Consider the following 17,162-nt stretch of genomic DNA (forward strand, 5'->3'; position numbering starts at 1 on the left):
GTTTATTTCCACATTTAATTCCACTCTGTCCTATTTTCACTCTTTCTCCTCCGCCTAACTCTTCTCTTCTTTTCCCTCGTTACTCATTCGCCCTTTTACCATCTCTTCCTCGTATTACTCACGTGAACGCATCAGGTGCTTTCTCTCTTCATTCATTTATTTTTTTTACCCCAACCCTTTCGTTCTCTTCACTCATCTCCTCCTAGTTTCCCCACCTTCTCTCACTTATTCATGTCTTGCTCTTTTTCGTCCCCTCCATCCCTCCTGTAGCCCCTCCCTGTTTGTCTATCTATCTATCTATCTATCTATCTATCTATCTATCTATCTATCTATCTATCTATCTATTCACTTGCCATCGATCCTTTGTAGTCTTTATAAAGCTCGTGCTCTTAGTTGCCCTCGCCTCCTTTAAAATTGCTGTCCACGGTTCTGAAGTAAAATTTCGAAATGCTCGCGAATGCATATGCAGCGAGCATGGCGTGCGTGTCGACAACAGGCTGAGCAGTTATTTTACCGGGACTGCTGGTGAATCTCCCATTGGGCTAAAATGATGGAAAGCTACATTTTATTTATTTATCTCTTTACTATAATTACTAGCTAAATAGCTCAGCACTTAAACGAGGGCACAGCCGATGCGAAGAGCTGTTTTTTTTAATATGCATCATCCCCGGAGCATTTCGGGAAGAGAATGGTACATTGCACCTCTGGGAAGGAGTAACACAGACGCGCACACACACACTCACTCACACTCGCACAGAAGCACACGGGCGAGCGCACTCCTCCTGACATGCCCCGCCCTCGCTCCGCCCCCTTGCCTGTGCTCGGTATCTATTCATCTTTCTCCCACAAACACACTCATTCCTGTCCCTTTTCGGCTTTATGTTGGTGCATCTTCTCACAATCCTGGCAATCAAAGGAAACGACTGCGAGGGGGCTAGGGAGGGAACCAACGTCCACGTCACACGGCAAAAAGACGTGTATTTGATTAGATATGTTGGCGAAAACGGACAAGAAGGCGGTCAGCCCGTTGCCTTTGCCTATACGGGATAAAATGTATTAAAGAGTGGAGCAGCAGCTGCAGTAACCAGACAAGCCGGAGAACGCGCGGACCCCCGCCCCCGAGACGCCGCTTCCTGTTTTACCGTTACCTACCGACTGCTTGACTTAAGCTTGTTTTTGATCGGATTTTGTTCACCACATTGACAGCGTGAATATTTTGCTCGCTACTGCGGAGTCCCCGGCTCTGCAGTTTTCGTTGCCTCTAGCCACCTGACTCTTCCGACCCATGTAGTGATTTGCTCAACTCGACCCCCATATTTCCAAGTCAAGCAATCTTTAGGATCTCACACTTCTGTGGAAAGCTTTCTTTTCATTATTAAAACTGCAGCTGACTTCCCGCTCCAGCTCTTCATGACTGCGCTTTTCACTTCTCTTCCCCAACCCCAACTCCAAGAAGAATCCGGATCGGTTTGGCTCCACGGCTCAGCGTTTCTCTCCTGAGCTGACTCCGGATCACTCTCCTTAATCCCTCTCCTGCGCATCATGTTCGTGTCGGTCTGGTACGCCAAAAAGATGGGCCGGCGCTTCATTAACAACGTTCGGAAGGCGAAGAAGCAGCGCCACCGGGTCATGGTAGGGAACGGTTGCATCCTTCTGTGTTTGTGTGGATTAGCGATCGTGTATATGTTTGTCTTTGCTTTTCACTTATTGTGATATTTGGTTCATACATTGTGTCATTCTGGCAAAACTCGTGACATTAAATGTGATACTTGCCTCGTGCATCCAAGTAACGTGCGCGTGATTTTGGCGTCCCGTCCGGGTCTTGTTCCTACATTGCTACGCTCCAGATCGGTGATGGCTTGTTGTGAAAAAAAGCAGATTCGGAAAAAAATTGCACGTTTTATATCATTTTACGTGTCGGTGGGTCTTTGTGTTTAAAGTGTTAAGTTGTGATGGCTTTCTGGATTTAAAATGAGTGTTGACTGGGCGTGCATGTGGGAGAATTGTCGCACAAGCATATACTGTCAGCATACGAGAGCACTAAACTCTTTAATGCATGACTAATTTAAAGAGCTTTTTGATTCTCCTTATTTAAATATAGAATCAGTTTCTCATTTCATTTATTAGAGCACAATGCAGCTATTTGGCTGCTTAATCCAACTTGAGGAACACTCCATTTAAACCCGTGAAGGCTCCAGGTTGACGAATTCCGTGATGTGTCAGTGTTTATGTCCGCTTGTCCTGAGAGATATCTTACTGACCGATCTTTTCCGTTTTAAATAGCAGATCTGATCCTGCTATTTTGCATTTCAGCTTCTGGCACCTTAGTGATTTTTCTTACAATGTGTGTATTGTGAAGGTTTCATTTTGATTTCTTGCTCCTCCTACCACCGCCTGCGCCTCTTTAAATATATTCACTCTTTTTTTCGGAGCTTGCTAATTATTTTACTCTTTCATTATGTAACTAGGCAAGTCGTTTAAGTCAATTCATGCATTTTATCTCATTATGTGCCTTTGGTTATCAGGTTGAAACTCCCTGGCGAGCGGCGAGTTTGTATGCTTGGCTTTCTTATCTCAGTGAGCTTTATGCCTCAGCTTGGCTTTCTCCTCAAAGTTCTCTTCATATTAGTGTGCCCGTTACCCGTAAGAACGGATATATCAGTTTTAAAGTGTACTTCTCTCCCGTGTGCATTTAATTGTTCGTCTATTTTTATTTGTGCATAACAGCGGCCATTCAGGGGCAGTGTTTCACTCACTACTACTCTTTAGTGGACGACGGCTCAGACCATGGATAAATGAGTGTGTGATTGTTTTCTGCACTTCTAAAAATAACAGTTCTTTAATGGCACGTCATGGTTCTTTACTGGCTTGTATGCTTCCTCATAGAACCATTGCTTGGCAAGGCACCATTTCATTCTGGAAAGGGTTTTTCATATGAAGTTGATTCTTTGTGTGCTTTGGAAAACTTCCTAATATGAAGAAATAGCTGAAATTCTTACTATCTAGTGGGGATGCCTAGGAGGACACTAACAAATTAAGAACATGTGTAACTGTAAGCAGTAAGATTCGTTTTAAAATCATGACTCATTGGTATTTCACAAATGTGTTACCATCTATTCACAGTTATTTGATCTATGAGGCCCGTTTACTGATCTAAATAAATGAGGTACTTTCTGGAAGCTTCATGTGGTTGGGTCATTGCTCTGAAGAACCATGCGGGCATCTTTTTTTTTAAAGTGTGTAGAACCTTTCACAGCAGCTACTCTGTTCTTTAATGGCACTTTACGGGGTTGTGTTGTTCCTTTGGAACCTTTGCTTGGCAAAAAATAATTTCATTTTCTGAATGGTTCTCTGCATATTAAATCTGAGCGTTTAAAAGGGTTCTAATATGTAATATATGTAATATTATAGAGAGAGAGAGGTTAGAAGCATGCACTGATACAGTGCACCGCCACATGACAAAACCACAGCCATGCAACACCTCAGAACCACACTGGTGTGAATGGAGTGAAACAGTGGGAGGTTTTTTTTACGGTGGCTGGTGTGCCAGTCCTGCCACTAACCCCTTGAGTTTTCCCCGCATGTTGGAGGACCTGCCTGCAGGGCTGGATGTAGATTAACGTCATACCCAGGATGGAGCAATGGCAGGTGAAGTGCTTTACTCAAGGGCCCAACAGATTGGAATCACTTCTGGCATTCGAACTGGCAACCTTATGATTGCTGGCGCAGATCCCTGACCTCTGAGCCACCACTCTACCTACCAGCTTGCAGCACTTAGAGCTGCCAGGTGGTCTCCGATCCAAGTACTGGCCGAGTCTGAGTGTGTTTAGCTTTCGAGATCAGATGAGATCAGGCACATTCACACCAGTTCGGCCGTGTGGGCAAAACAGAAATCTGTAATTTATAGTAGACTAGGATATGAACAAATCAAGCCTACCTAAACTTAGGCTGTATGCAGTCCTTTTAAAATCAGGAACCCTTTGGTATTTCACAGATTTGTTATCATCTGTTCACGTCTATTTATGAAACTTTTTAGAAATGTAAAAAAAATAAAATAAAAGTTCTTCCCGGAACTTTCATGTAGATTGTTCTGTTAAGAAGCAATAATGGCTCCCATTTGTTCTGAAGAACCACTTGGGCTAAGTGTGCACCATCGACAATGCTTGACATAACTCCATTGAATGCAATTTCAAGTAATCTAAAATGACAGAGCGTGATAGTTTACCTGGAAGACAACGTAACCAGCCAAAGTGTCTTGCTGAGCACTCCATGCTTAAACTGCATTTGATCCAAAGCACCGCCGGACTTTTTTCTTATCCGGTTTGAAGTTTGGTGACAGTGACATGCTGATTTTCTCCCACCTTTGTTGGCTCCCTAGTTCAGTTTAAAATACTCCTGTTAGCCTCTAAAGCCGTGAATGGCACATCATATCATATTCATCATCGGTGTGCATCCGCACATCTCAAGCAGAGATCTTCTCGTTGGGTGAAGGATGTCTTTTGATCTGTTGCCACAAATGGATTCAAGACGTGTGCGGTTCAGACGTTCAGTTGCGTTGTGCCAGCGTTATGAAGTACCCTTCAAGGTAACCTCTGACATAAAGATGCACTTCAGCATTTGTGTTCAGAGTAGAAGGCTTTTCTATTCCATTGCATTTGCTAAAAAGTTCTTGTTGAGTGAGTTGAGGTTGTGAGTTTTTATTTGTATTTAGATTGTTTTCTGTTTATCTTGATGCCTTTAATTTGGTGTTTTCGTTGTGTAAGTCATTATGAGGTGTCTAACATGCCTACTGGGCACTGTTTATCATATACAGTGCCTTTCAATAGTGAAACACCATCCTCGGGCGAGTTACAATGAGCGCAGTTTGTTTGATGGGATTTCTTTACAATCGGAGCACAGACAGGCGGAGGTGAGGACTGAATTGGCAGCGCCTTGTCCACATTAATAGAAACGTTGAACCTTGAACAGAGAATCGTTTAGCGGTGCCCCGTCACTCCTCCAAAGGCTCAAGTTCTGTTCGTTACCCCTTACTGCGTGCCTGCAGTTTCTCTCGGTGTTTGTGTGGGTTTTCCCTCAGAACTCTGCCTTCCTCCCACATCCCAGAGACGTGCATATTGAATTAATTAGCAAGTCTAAAATTGGCCCTGTGTGGTAGAATGACTGTGTGTGTGTGTGTGTGTGTGTGTGTGTGCGTGTTTGTGTGCCAGTCGTCCCAATAATGGACTGGGTTCTTGTTGAGGGCTACTTCCTGCATCGTACCCAGTGTTGCTTGGACTATCAAAAATGTGGAATCAGCAAATGGCAGAAATAAAATTTAGTGACAGAACGCAGCAGGGTAAGGATCAGTGACAACAGAATAGTCGATTATAAAAAATAAATAAATAAATACTGGAAGCATTCAGCTTGAAAAGAATGATGGATGACACAGGAAGAGATCTCTGCAAAGTGGAATGAGTGTTTGAACAAAGCAAGGGGTGAAGGTTTGGCTTCCTTGCTCATCTTCCCCATCTGTGCGCCTGTGTGTGCTTGTTATTGAGCGGCTAAGGCACAGACCTGGAAACACAACAGCGCAGCCTGAGTTCCCACCACCATCTCTCTAAGTGACCCCCAGAAAGCCACGTCACTTGCCAGCGCTTCAGTTATAGAAACATGGAGGCAGCAGTACCGCTGTGATTTGGTAATCACTTTAGTATTGCATACTCAGCTGACACCTTTGTGCAAAGTGACTTGGAAGATCAGGATTTATTAGAACAGTTTCTAAGTATTTACAGGTGGAGCACAGCAGGAATAAGGGACTCACCTCGGGGTCACACAGTCACAATGCCTTAAAGAGCACTGCTTAAGCCACTACAGCGTGATGCCATGCCACTTTGGCGGAGTGGTGGCTCTGAGGCTAGGGATCTGCACTGGCAATTGGAAGGTTGCCAGTTCGAGTCCCGTAAATGCCAAAAGGGACTCTGCTCTGTTGGGCCCTTGAGTAAGGCCCTTAACTTGCAATTGCTGAGCACTTTGACTAGTGAGAAAAGGGCTATATAAATACAAAGAATTATTATTATTATTACTATTAAATCCAAGGATCAGCCCAATAAACAAATACTGACATCTATACTTTTAGAACGGGAAGTGCTTTGAGAAAACTGCAAACGCTGTAACCTTAAAGAAATTTAAATCATGAGCACCTCCACATCTCATGTTATATTTTTAACAAAAACATAAATGTAATCTATTGCCTGATTTGATTTGTTGCGATGATTTAGTTTATTTATTAAAGTTCCATCCATCCATTCACCCATTTTATCCATCCAATTTTTTAATCTGCTTATTCTAATTCAGGTCTACAAATCCTAAATAAAAAATAAATTGAAAGACTCAAGCTTAGCCGTGTGAATTATGTATTGTATGGAAATGTGTGTGCACAGGAAGACGGAGGGTCTCGAGCAGCACACGCACACTTGTGTGCTCACATGTCCGGATTTCAGACCACACCGCATTTCTGCCTGATTAAATGTGCGTGTGTGCGTGAAAGTGAACACCCCCAAGTGTCTCGATTGCCACAGCAACAGAATTTTAAACGCTGGAATTGTTTTGCTATCCCAGTCCATGGCCTATTTGAAGGAGTTGGTTATTGTTAAGAAAATTAGTCAGTTAATGACTCAGTATTGTACACATCACAGCAAACACCACCACAAAGGAGCAGATAGGACAAGCAACAGTACAGAACAAATGAGGGCAGGATCATCTCAGTGTACAGGGTGCCGTGGGAGAGGCCTGCAGAGGAAACCCCCAGAAACACATAAAGGTTGGCACAAAGACTGAACAGCATAGCCTATCTAGCTGTTTATTATATAGTGACTTTCATGGCTATCTATCTATCTATCTATCTATCTATCTATCTATCTATCTATCTATCTATCTATCTATCTATCTATTATATAGTGACTTTCATGGCTATGTATCTATCTATCTAGCTATCTATTATATAGTGCCTTTCATGGCTATCTATCTATCTATCTATCTATCTATCTATCTATCTATCTATCTATCTATTATATAGTGCCTTTCATGGCTATCTATCTATCTATCTATCTATCTATCTATCTATCTATCTATCTATCTATCTATTTTATAGTGCCTTTCATGGCTATCTATCTATCTATCTATCTATCTATCTATCTATCTATCTATCTATCTATCTATCTATCTATCTATCTATCTATCTATCTATCTATTTTCATCGCACTATGGTGTACCCGTGCCCTATGACGAGTACGCAGTGTCTGCCTCTGTGACAAGGAATTCTGAGGCAGTCATGCTGAATGTCTCACCATTTTTATGTTATAACGATGTATGGCTGGTTAGGCCAGGTTTGTGCTGGATGACTAGGCATGAATCAGGCCCACAAGTCTTGGTATTTATTCAGTTTAGCTTCAGTATTTTCTTTGTTTTTTTATTTTGTTTTTTTCTCCAGTGTGAGTTGTACGTGCAGTTGAGGAGCTGGCGCCGCAGCATTCTGTTTTGCAGTATTTTTTTTTTATAAATAATGTGATTTCAGCTTCTTCCACACTTTATGGTGCAAATAACTTGTTGATGATGTGACATACTATTTTTATCTTTCTGCTTCTGGGGTATTTGCTGAGGCTTTGATGCTGGGCTTTCTTTTGTCCATGATGTGTTGTGCCCCCACTCCATTGGAGCATGTGAGTTCATCTGATTCCTTAACTATTTTCCCTTGTTTCAAACTACCAATATTTTTTGGTGTTATAGAATTATCCAACCATCCTTTATCCAACCCGCTATATCCTAACTACATGGTCACGGAGGTCTGCTGGAGCCAATCCCAGCCTGGGCAGGGTTCCAGCATACCACAGGACACACACCCACACACACACATACCGAGCACACACTAGGGACAATTTAGGATCACCAATGCACCTAACCTGCATGTCTTTGGACTGTGGGAGGAAACCGAAGTAGCGAGAGGAAACCCACGCAGACACGGGGAGAACATGCAAGCTCCACGCAGGGAGGACCTGGGAAGCAAACCTGGGTCTCCTAACTGCAAGGCAGCAGCGCTACCCACTGCACCACCGCCCTTGTTATAGAATTATGTTATTTAAATTAATGATACTAACACAATCCCCACATTAAGTGTAGCGCAAACATTGCTTCATCTTGCGTTTAGAGTGCATTGGCGGTGGCAGCAGTGGCTGCTCTCCACTGCCTCAGTGCAGGCTTAGGCGAGTCAGGGTGAACCTGACCACTTGACTCTGATGTATGTACTCATCCCTCCATAACTTCCCTTTTTGCTCACTTTTAATTCAGTCTTCACTGTATACTTCTTGACTTAAAACTTGTCTTGTCCTTTTGCACTTCAATATTCTCAGAGGCCCACCCACACATGAAGCACTATACAGTACACACTTTTGTTCGCACACACACAGGACATACTGAGGACATACTGAGGACAATGCTCCTTGTTGCACTCAAATTCTCTTTCCAGACATTGAATGAAATGACAAATGCAGGCTGTCCATACACACACATACATTTACATTCATTTTCACATTCACAAGTAAACTAGCGCAGTGGGTAGTGCTGCTGCCTCATAGTTAGGAGACCCGGGTTCGCTTCCCAGGTCCCTCCTGTGTGGAGTTTGCATGTTCTGCCCGTGTCTGCGTGGGTTTCCTCCCACAGTCCAAAGACATGAAGGTTAAGTGCATTGGCGATTCTCAAATTGTCCCTAGTGTGTGCTTGGTGTCTGTGTGTGTGTGTGCCCTGCGGTGGGCTGGCACCCTGCCCAGGGTTTGTTTCCTGTGTTGGCTAGGATTGGCTCCCTTGACTCTGTAGTTAGGATATAGTGGGTTGGATAATGGATGGATAGATGGACAAACAAACTAAGAAAAAAATAATAAAAAACAGCTCATGTGCGCTTACTTATATTGATTTGCAAAAAGATGGTTTGTACAATAGAGCCCAGCTGCAGACCCCCAGAGCTCCTCTCCATTGACAAATAAGACCTGCATACTCTGTAGTTAAGATTAGGGTTGGGGGAGGGTCACCTGACTCCTGTCAAGTAAGCCATGTGACAGAAACCCACAATCTAATTGGCTGTCCAGTGGAGCCACGGAGGTCTGCTGCTAGCTGGACCCATCTTGTTTTGTATGGTGAGTACAGGAAAGCTGCTGTATGTCCTCCTTTCTACAATGGAACTGCTGGCAGGTTAAGTGACTCGCTTTGGGGCTGACATTACGTCAGCGTTAAGGAGTCCTTGTGCTGGACACTCCAGCGCTTAATTGTCTTAAGTTAAAATGTCTACACACACCTGTACTGAAACAAACCCATCAGTGTCATACATGAGAGCACAAGACACACATGTGGAACACTCTCAGTGACACACACATACATGTAAGACCAGTCATTCCCCCCCCCACACACACACATATGTACATATACTACTACAACGTCACGCTGTAGACAGTCCTAAGCACACACACATATGCTAAGGTTTCCTCACAAGCGGACTCATTCATTCGTGTACAGACACATGCTGAGGCACAGTGACATGTGGTCAATAGTGATTCTGCAAACGCACACTCAGGTCACTCATGGACACACATGTACTCATGAATGAAGACCAGATTTGTTCGCTTGTGGCCACACAGTCTCAGTCACACGCTGTTGTATGACAGACACACGTGTGAACTCACAGTAATCACATTGGCGCTGCCATGTGGATCACCAACTCCTGTGCACACTCATGGAAGGCAGGCACATAATCTCATTAACGCACGTGCACACACACACACACACACATACAGTAGGTACAGTCATATACAGACGCGCGTACATGAGCCACCCCACCTTGGCAGTTTACCTGGTCTGTCATGGGGGTCTGCTGTTTTTTACACACAACTTATTATACTGAGTGCAGGCACTCACTGCTGTGAACAATTCCCAGTTTAAATACCAGTTTGGATTATACTAATTAGTAAATAAGGCAGGGTGGTATAGTGGTTTATGCTTTGGGCTTCAGACCTTGAGGTTGTGGGTTCAAATCCTGTTGCTGATGCTTTATGACTGCAAGCAAGTTACCTGACCTGCCTTTGCTTCAGTTGGAAAGGCAAAAGTAATCAATTGTATCATAAATGTTGTAAGTGGCCTTAGATAAAGGTGTCAGCCTAATAAGTACATGTAAAATGTCAATACAGAACCGGTACACATATAAATACAGAGTTGTTAAAACCCACAAAGGACAAGGTAGAACTGATTAAACTTAAATGGACCCCAACAATATCTACCCATTAATTAATTGATGAGCTATGGCCGACTGACAACAAAGGAGAACAAAATCATAAAAAAGGAAGTCAAAAATAAAGTCTGGAGACCCCGGCCAAGGGGCCGTCTACCCGCTCCTGGGTTTTCTGCCAGGGTCGTTCTGTCTGATGAGGGAATCTTTCCATCCCATGATACCAGTGTGCCTCTACCTGGGGGGACTTTTCCATATTCAGGAGAGCAGCCTGGCAGTAGAGCAGTGGCACCAAGTGCCACATCCAGATACCAAGAAGTGAAACGGAACAGTGGAGGGTTAGTAGCAATCACATTTATTCATTTTTGCTTGCGCTAGGACCTCTATGTGGGGACTCTAGATATTATCCTCCCACCATATCCTTTCACATATGACACCAGGTGACACCGGCTTTCGTGGGTTTCTTGTTTTAGCACCACTGGTCTATAAAAGGAGAGTGTCACACTTGGGAGTTGTTTTCGGTTTAAGGCAGCCGTCAGCACGTATTAAGCACTGCTGTTTATCCGAGAGGCCCCCCTCTCTCTGTAATCCCAGAGGTGTCTGTGCCAACCAGAAGAGCCTCAAGCTGTTAAGAAACCCCAGGAGAAGCGAGACTTGCTCCTTTGCCTGCTCTTGTCACCTGGCACCAGCACTTGTAAAACCGCAGCCGCTAACGCAGTCTGTCGTTAATTCCTTTGCAGGAACTCTGGGATCCTCCACCTTTCAGGACTGAAGTGCATTCTCTTTGTTTATTAAACCTGTGGGCTCCCATAATTCTTGTCTGCGGCTCATTTGTTCAGGTTTTTCTTCTAACCTGACCCTGAATCTTCACTCAAGATGACTTTGTGGTTGTTCAGTGGTGTGACCAATGGGAACATCTTCCATTAACAAAGCATATTGGTGTTAGTTTTATGTATGTATTTATTTTCACAGATGGTAGAGGTTTAAGTGCAAACGCTGAAATTGTAACCATGAGACCAGCAGGGCTCAACTGATCTGATGATATTTTGTAATGAGCTAAACCGGAAATTGTAGTCAACAGATCTAGATTGTGAATTTTTAATTCTTACACAAAACACCATGCTTTTTATTCATTTCATAAAGAGTAATCCCATTCATTTTTGAAGTCAAATTTAGACAAATAATTAATGCAACCAGTCAGGTTTATGTAAAGTGGCATCTGTGGCATAAGTACAACACAGACACATGGAATAAGCTACCAAGTAGTGGGGCAGACACTAGGACATTAGGGACTTTTACAAATCGACTTGATGCTTTTTTAGAAGAATGCAGTGGGTAGGTCAGTGGGCTCCATGGCCTGCTCTCGTCTTGATGGTTCTAACGTCCTAAGGATGCATCATTGTCCTTTGCAGCAGTCCCACAGCAAGGGGAACACAGCCATGGACTCAATATGATGACGTGTAAAGGCCACAAATAGTTGCAAAGAATAGAAAAACCTTAAAAAATCATTTTTTTGCACCCACAGAGGTGCTTTGAAATGGTGAAGAATATATACTCAGTTTGTATGTGTCTCTTCAGGGTTTGTATTCTGCTCTTCTTCTTTCGGCTGCTCCCATTTGGGGTCGCCACAGCGAATCATCTTCTTCTATATCTTTCTATCCTCTGCATCTTGCTCTGTCACACCCATCACCAACATGTCTTCTCTCACCACATCCATAAACCTTCTATTAGGCCTTCCTCTTTTCCTCTTTCCTGACAGCTCTATCCTTAGCATCCTTTTCCCAATATACCCAGCATCTCTCTTCTGCACATGTCCAAACCAACATAATCTCACCTCTCTGACTTTGTCTTCCAACCATCTAACTTGAGCTGACCCTCTAATGTCTTCATTTCTAATCCTCATCACATCCAATGCAAATCTTAACATCTTTAACTCTGCTACCTCCAGACATGTCCAAACTCTTGCTGGTATGAAGTAAGCAGATTGATATTGATTGATGGAATGGAAACAGTGGTAGGGGGGATGTCCAATCTATAAAAAACTGGAGACCGTTTTTAACTGGTATTGAGCATTAATGTCATTAAAGACTTTCTTTTGTTAAATTAAAATATTGTGGCTTCTTTTCTTCCCCAGAAATCATTAGACACCAAGGCAAGAGGTGCCTTTTTGTACTCCATTGTGTAATATCCTTGCTCCTGCTGCATGCTGGTTTCGTGCTGTCCTTAAACTTCACTCCATAAATGAACACATGGAATAACATTCTGGTGTGTCTGAGGGATGTGCAGGCGTCATGGCCGTCAATGGACTGTGTTCAGTAGGTCACTTCTACAATCTTCTCGATTCATTTCAGGGTTGGGGTGGTCAGAGGCTGTCGCACCAGGTCCAGGCAAAAGAATGAAAGCAGGCCTGGACAGAACTCTAGTCCACCATAAAGACCACTCTGACTCACATACACATACACACACATCATACTCTCACTCGGTGACAATTTACAATTGCAGTTAACATAATCAAAAAAAAAATTGTAAATAATTTCTGATTTGCTTGAGCATGTCTGTTCGCAGTAATTTTCATGAAATGAGACTTGCAACACTGCTTAGGTGGGACAAATGTTAGGAAAAAACAGAAGTGAAAGGCAAACTTTATTACAGCGACAGACCATTACGGATATCAAGTGGATGTGGAACTCTGTTGGTAAATCATAGTGTGATCAGATTTTCAAAGTGCCACACCGGGACAGTTGTGTCGCATGTATTCAAAAACATAAAGCCCTTCCTCATTTGTTTAATGGTTGCTTTTTCTCCTCTTCATCAGCGAGAGATCAGGGCACAGGAGAAACAAATGAACACACACAGGGCTTGAAAGGGAAACAAATAAATGGCAGGGCAGTCTGATTTTGTCTGCTCCTTGGTCAACTTTGTGATGCTGCTTAAATTTAACACAAGTTCTTATTCAGCCTTCGATGTCAGAGATTGGATGGCGCTATTATACGTATCTTACATAGAGCTGAGAGCTGGGGTATTAGGGGGTCCCCCTTGTAGTTTTGCATGCATTTTACCTAATATATTGTGAGGATTTTTGTTTCAGCAGAGCAGTGTTTTATTAGATGGGGAGCCTGTTAAGACCGGGACATTTTGCTGTTCTTCAGTTATTTATTGGGACTCATAGCCTGAAATATGAAATCATTATAATGTAGATACAATGGAGCTGTGAGGTAACTAGAACTGACTAAATGTTTGTTCAGTGCACAGCGACTTACACGCCACAGTCTACTTCGTTCATATCTAGATACCCCTTTGTTCAATACTTTTACGGTTAGTAAGATTATGTAACTTACCTGTCATGACCTGGCACAGGAGAGAGATGCATGCAGGGGTTTGTGTGCACGCCGATGGAGGGTTGATGTCCCATATTCACGCAATCAGCCAGTGATAGCAACTTCATACCCTGCGCACACAATCTGCTGGTTTTTCATTGACTTGTACTGGGGATCTGTGTGCCGTCAGTAGCGTCTATCCGAGGTGAAAAAGAGGAAAACTTACAAAATGTACAAGCTGGTGTAACTGCTCTCAAGGTAAAACTGAAACAGTGAAGTTAGCACTTGAAGTTTCACAGAATGTTTTTACTTAATAATACAGACGAGCTTGTCATTTCTGCAGTGCTTGCCAATGAAAGATTTTGGAATTTTAAAGCTGTGTACTATGCAATCTGCTCTAGATATCTCAATGACAATTGTACTGTCTTGACGAATTTCCTTGATGAATACGTGTGCCATATTTCAACCAAATTGGTCCACAGGGAGTTGAGTAATTCCATGTGGACACTTCTCACAGTATAAGCAAACGCATCTGAAAAGATCCTTGGAGGTCAAGGGGCAGGGTATGAAAACGAGCGGCTGTGCTCTGGAAGGAAGGGATTTCCAGTTAGTCAATGAATAGCATGTTTTATAAGAGCTACAAGAGTAAATAACATACATTTTCCAGATATTTTATTAGTGCCAAAGTTAACTTCACACCCCAGCTTCTACTTAAAACATAAATTCATGTCAATTTTAATTTACTCTTAGGTTGTCATTTGCAGTATTGTGTTTTCTGAAGAGCATATGGCCCACCACATTCATAAGAGCAGATCCAAGTCTGTGGCATAGAACATTAGTTGAAATGCAACTAAGGTAGCTGGTCAAGGTGAAAAATTGTTTACTCGAAGCAACAGCCCAGCAGTGTGGTCCAGATGGACTGTAACGCATAGTCTCCAACATGGCTTTTATTATGTAACATGGCGCAGTGGGTGGCAATGCCACCTGAATCCAGGCCTGAGTACTACCTCATGTTCTTCCCATGTTTGAATGAGCCTTACTTTGGTTGTTCCAGTTTTCCTCAGACACTCCATAAAGGTATAGATTTTAGGGTAACTGGCAACTCTAAATTGGCCTCTGATGAGTGATTATGTGTATTGTCTGATTGTGTCCTGCTCATTCAAACTGGATGAGAAAATAGATGGTGTGAGTGTCATGGTGGAGAAATGGGTATCCCGGCCTGACAATGCAATGACCACATTCCAAGTTGGAAGGTGCCAGGGGATGGACAAGCAGAAGTCAAAGGCCAAGAGCAGCTCCATCTCCCATATGTTAGGTGGCAGTGGTTCACTGGAGGCATCCCAGTTTGGACACTCGCAGGGGCTCATGGGAACTGGAGTCCGAAAGTGCAGCCCTGTCAGGTCCCTGGGAGCCCCAAGGGGGCACTGTCAGGGATGAACTATCTTGGTTCCTAAACAACCCAAAAGTACTCCCCACATGTCATGCCAGGTCACCAGAAGCCATACTGGGTCCAGTATAAATGGTGCAGCACTCAACTGGAGGAGCAAAGAGTCATTGTTTTGTATGATTATTAGTTATGCTGTATTGAAAATAATTTAAAATTAATTATTTGAACCTGTGACTGTGTTAGCCATTACGGGGTCTCGGGTTCAGGGCTCGGTGGAGGCCCCTACTGGTTACAATGGACAATGTAACAGCTCTCAGTGCTCACATTGTAAAATCACGGAGGCAGTTGTTCTGTATTTAACTTTATGAAAGTGTTTCTGCTTGTGCAAAGCAAAGTTGTTGCAGTTTGTGCAAAATTTGTCTCAGTATTCACTTTCTTTTGTCTTCTTTGTTATTTGTCATACTGCTGCTTTTTAGTGATTTGGAGCAGTACAAAGTTACTGTGTCACTGGGGTGAGCGCCTTTAGTTGTGAAGTGACGGGCTTAGATTCCATCACCTCCTCCAATCCAACACCATTTTAGCAGCTTTGTGCAGTTGGATCAAACAGAACCCTTTAAATCATCACCATAATAATGTTTGAAAGGCCACTGGGATGCTGGGTCAGCTTCAACCCCTGAGCAAATCGCTCAACCGTCCTGTAGTTTAAGTATAAAAAACCCATGACGACAGTTCTGTTCGTTACGGTATCTGTGCTTGCAAAGTACCTTGAGGTGATATTGTCTGTATAAAGGCATTATGTAAAAGTTGTTTGTTTTAAAAGATATGAAACATTTGATTGGAGCATGTCATGCCATATCACAATGTATGGCCTAAACTTGAACTATCAACACGTGAGCAAATTAAAATCAAATCAAAATTTGTTTGTAAAGCACAATTTAAAAACGCCATAAGTGTAAACCAATGTGCTGTACAATAAAATCAAAAAATATCAAAGTAAATCAATAAGCAAACAAAAAAACAAAAAATTACATAAATACTAAAACAAATGAGTTAAAGGAGCCAATTAGCAGATAAATAATTAACAGAAAAACAGTGAATATGAAAAATGAATAAACTGATACCAGAGTTACTCATATACAGTGTGAACGCCACCCGGGCACAGACAGGCAGACATCTGTTTTGCACAAAACCACCACACGTTTATTTACACTATTTACAGTTCGTCGGTCACAAAGACCCCCAAATAATGGTCACAAAGACCCAGTTCAGTGCACAATACCCCAAACACTCAAAGTCCTGGCCACAATGCCTTTCTTGGCCGCCCACACTCCTCTTGCTTCGTCCTACTTCCACCCGACTCCAGCCCCGAATGAATGGAGACGGCCCCTTTTATGGAGGACCCGGATGAGCCCCAGGTGTTCCCGGCAATCGTCTGGCCACGCCCAAGTGTGGCGGAAGTGCCGGCTGTCCTCCCGGCTGCTCTCCGGGCGCCGTCATAAATCTTCCCCCCAGCACTTCCTGGTGTGGCGGGAGTGCTGGGGAAACAAGTCCCCAAGGCATTGGGCGCCTCCTGGCGGTGACCACGGGCCCCTACAGGGAAGGGCTTCCATGCCCTCGACCCGTGGCCCCCAAAGCAACCCGGAAGGCAAACCCCACGTGGTCCAGGCAGGGCTCTGACCCTCTTCCGGTCCCTCCTGGCGTCCCGGCCGGGTCATGGCCCCTGGCATCCCTGACAACAGTTAAAGGTCGGTGTGTTTTAAGTCTTGATTGAAACATTTGGGTTGAAGATGCTGACCTCATTTCAATTGGCAGAGCATTCCTAAACTTTGGCGCTAGAACTACAAAGGCACAATCACCCCTAGTCTTCATCTTAGACTTTGGCACGACCATCAATTGCTGCTGAGAGGAACGTAGTGAGCAGACTGGTGTAAATGGGACCAGCAACTCAGTCAGATAGGATGGGCAGCACCATTCAGTGACTTAAAAACCAAAAGTAACATTTTAAACTGAATCCTAAATTCAACTGGGAGCCAATGAAGCGAGGCCAGAATTGGGGTAATGGACACAACTTTCTGAGAACCAGTAAGAAAACAAGCAGCAGCATTCTGAACCATCTGCAGCCGAGAAAGATGAGATTTACTGATTCCAGAATAAAGTGAATTACGATAGTCGAGGCGCGGTATAATAAAAACATGGCATACCTTCTTCAAGT

The 17,162-nt window shown here is 43.4% G+C and overlaps 1 protein-coding gene across 6 annotated transcripts in view; it reads left to right on the top strand.

Moving 5' to 3' along the window:
* The window catches only part of LOC120525084 (disks large homolog 4), a 593,143-nt gene that overhangs the window by 449,448 nt on the left and 126,533 nt on the right, over positions 1-17,162 (top strand). For 2 of the 6 annotated variants that reach the window (XM_039747071.1, XM_039747072.1), the window contains exon 1: positions 851-1,632. The exons of the other annotated variants lie outside the window; for them this stretch is intronic. In XM_039747071.1, coding sequence (XP_039603005.1) covers positions 1,543-1,632 — 90 coding nt within the window. In that variant the 5' untranslated portion in view covers positions 851-1,542. Of the gene's footprint in view, positions 1-850; positions 1,633-17,162 lie in introns of those variants that run through there. 6 annotated transcript variants of the gene reach the window in all.

Source organism: Polypterus senegalus, chromosome 3 (genome assembly GCF_016835505.1).
Source record: "Polypterus senegalus isolate Bchr_013 chromosome 3, ASM1683550v1, whole genome shotgun sequence".
NCBI lineage: Eukaryota > Metazoa > Chordata > Cladistia > Polypteriformes > Polypteridae > Polypterus > Polypterus senegalus.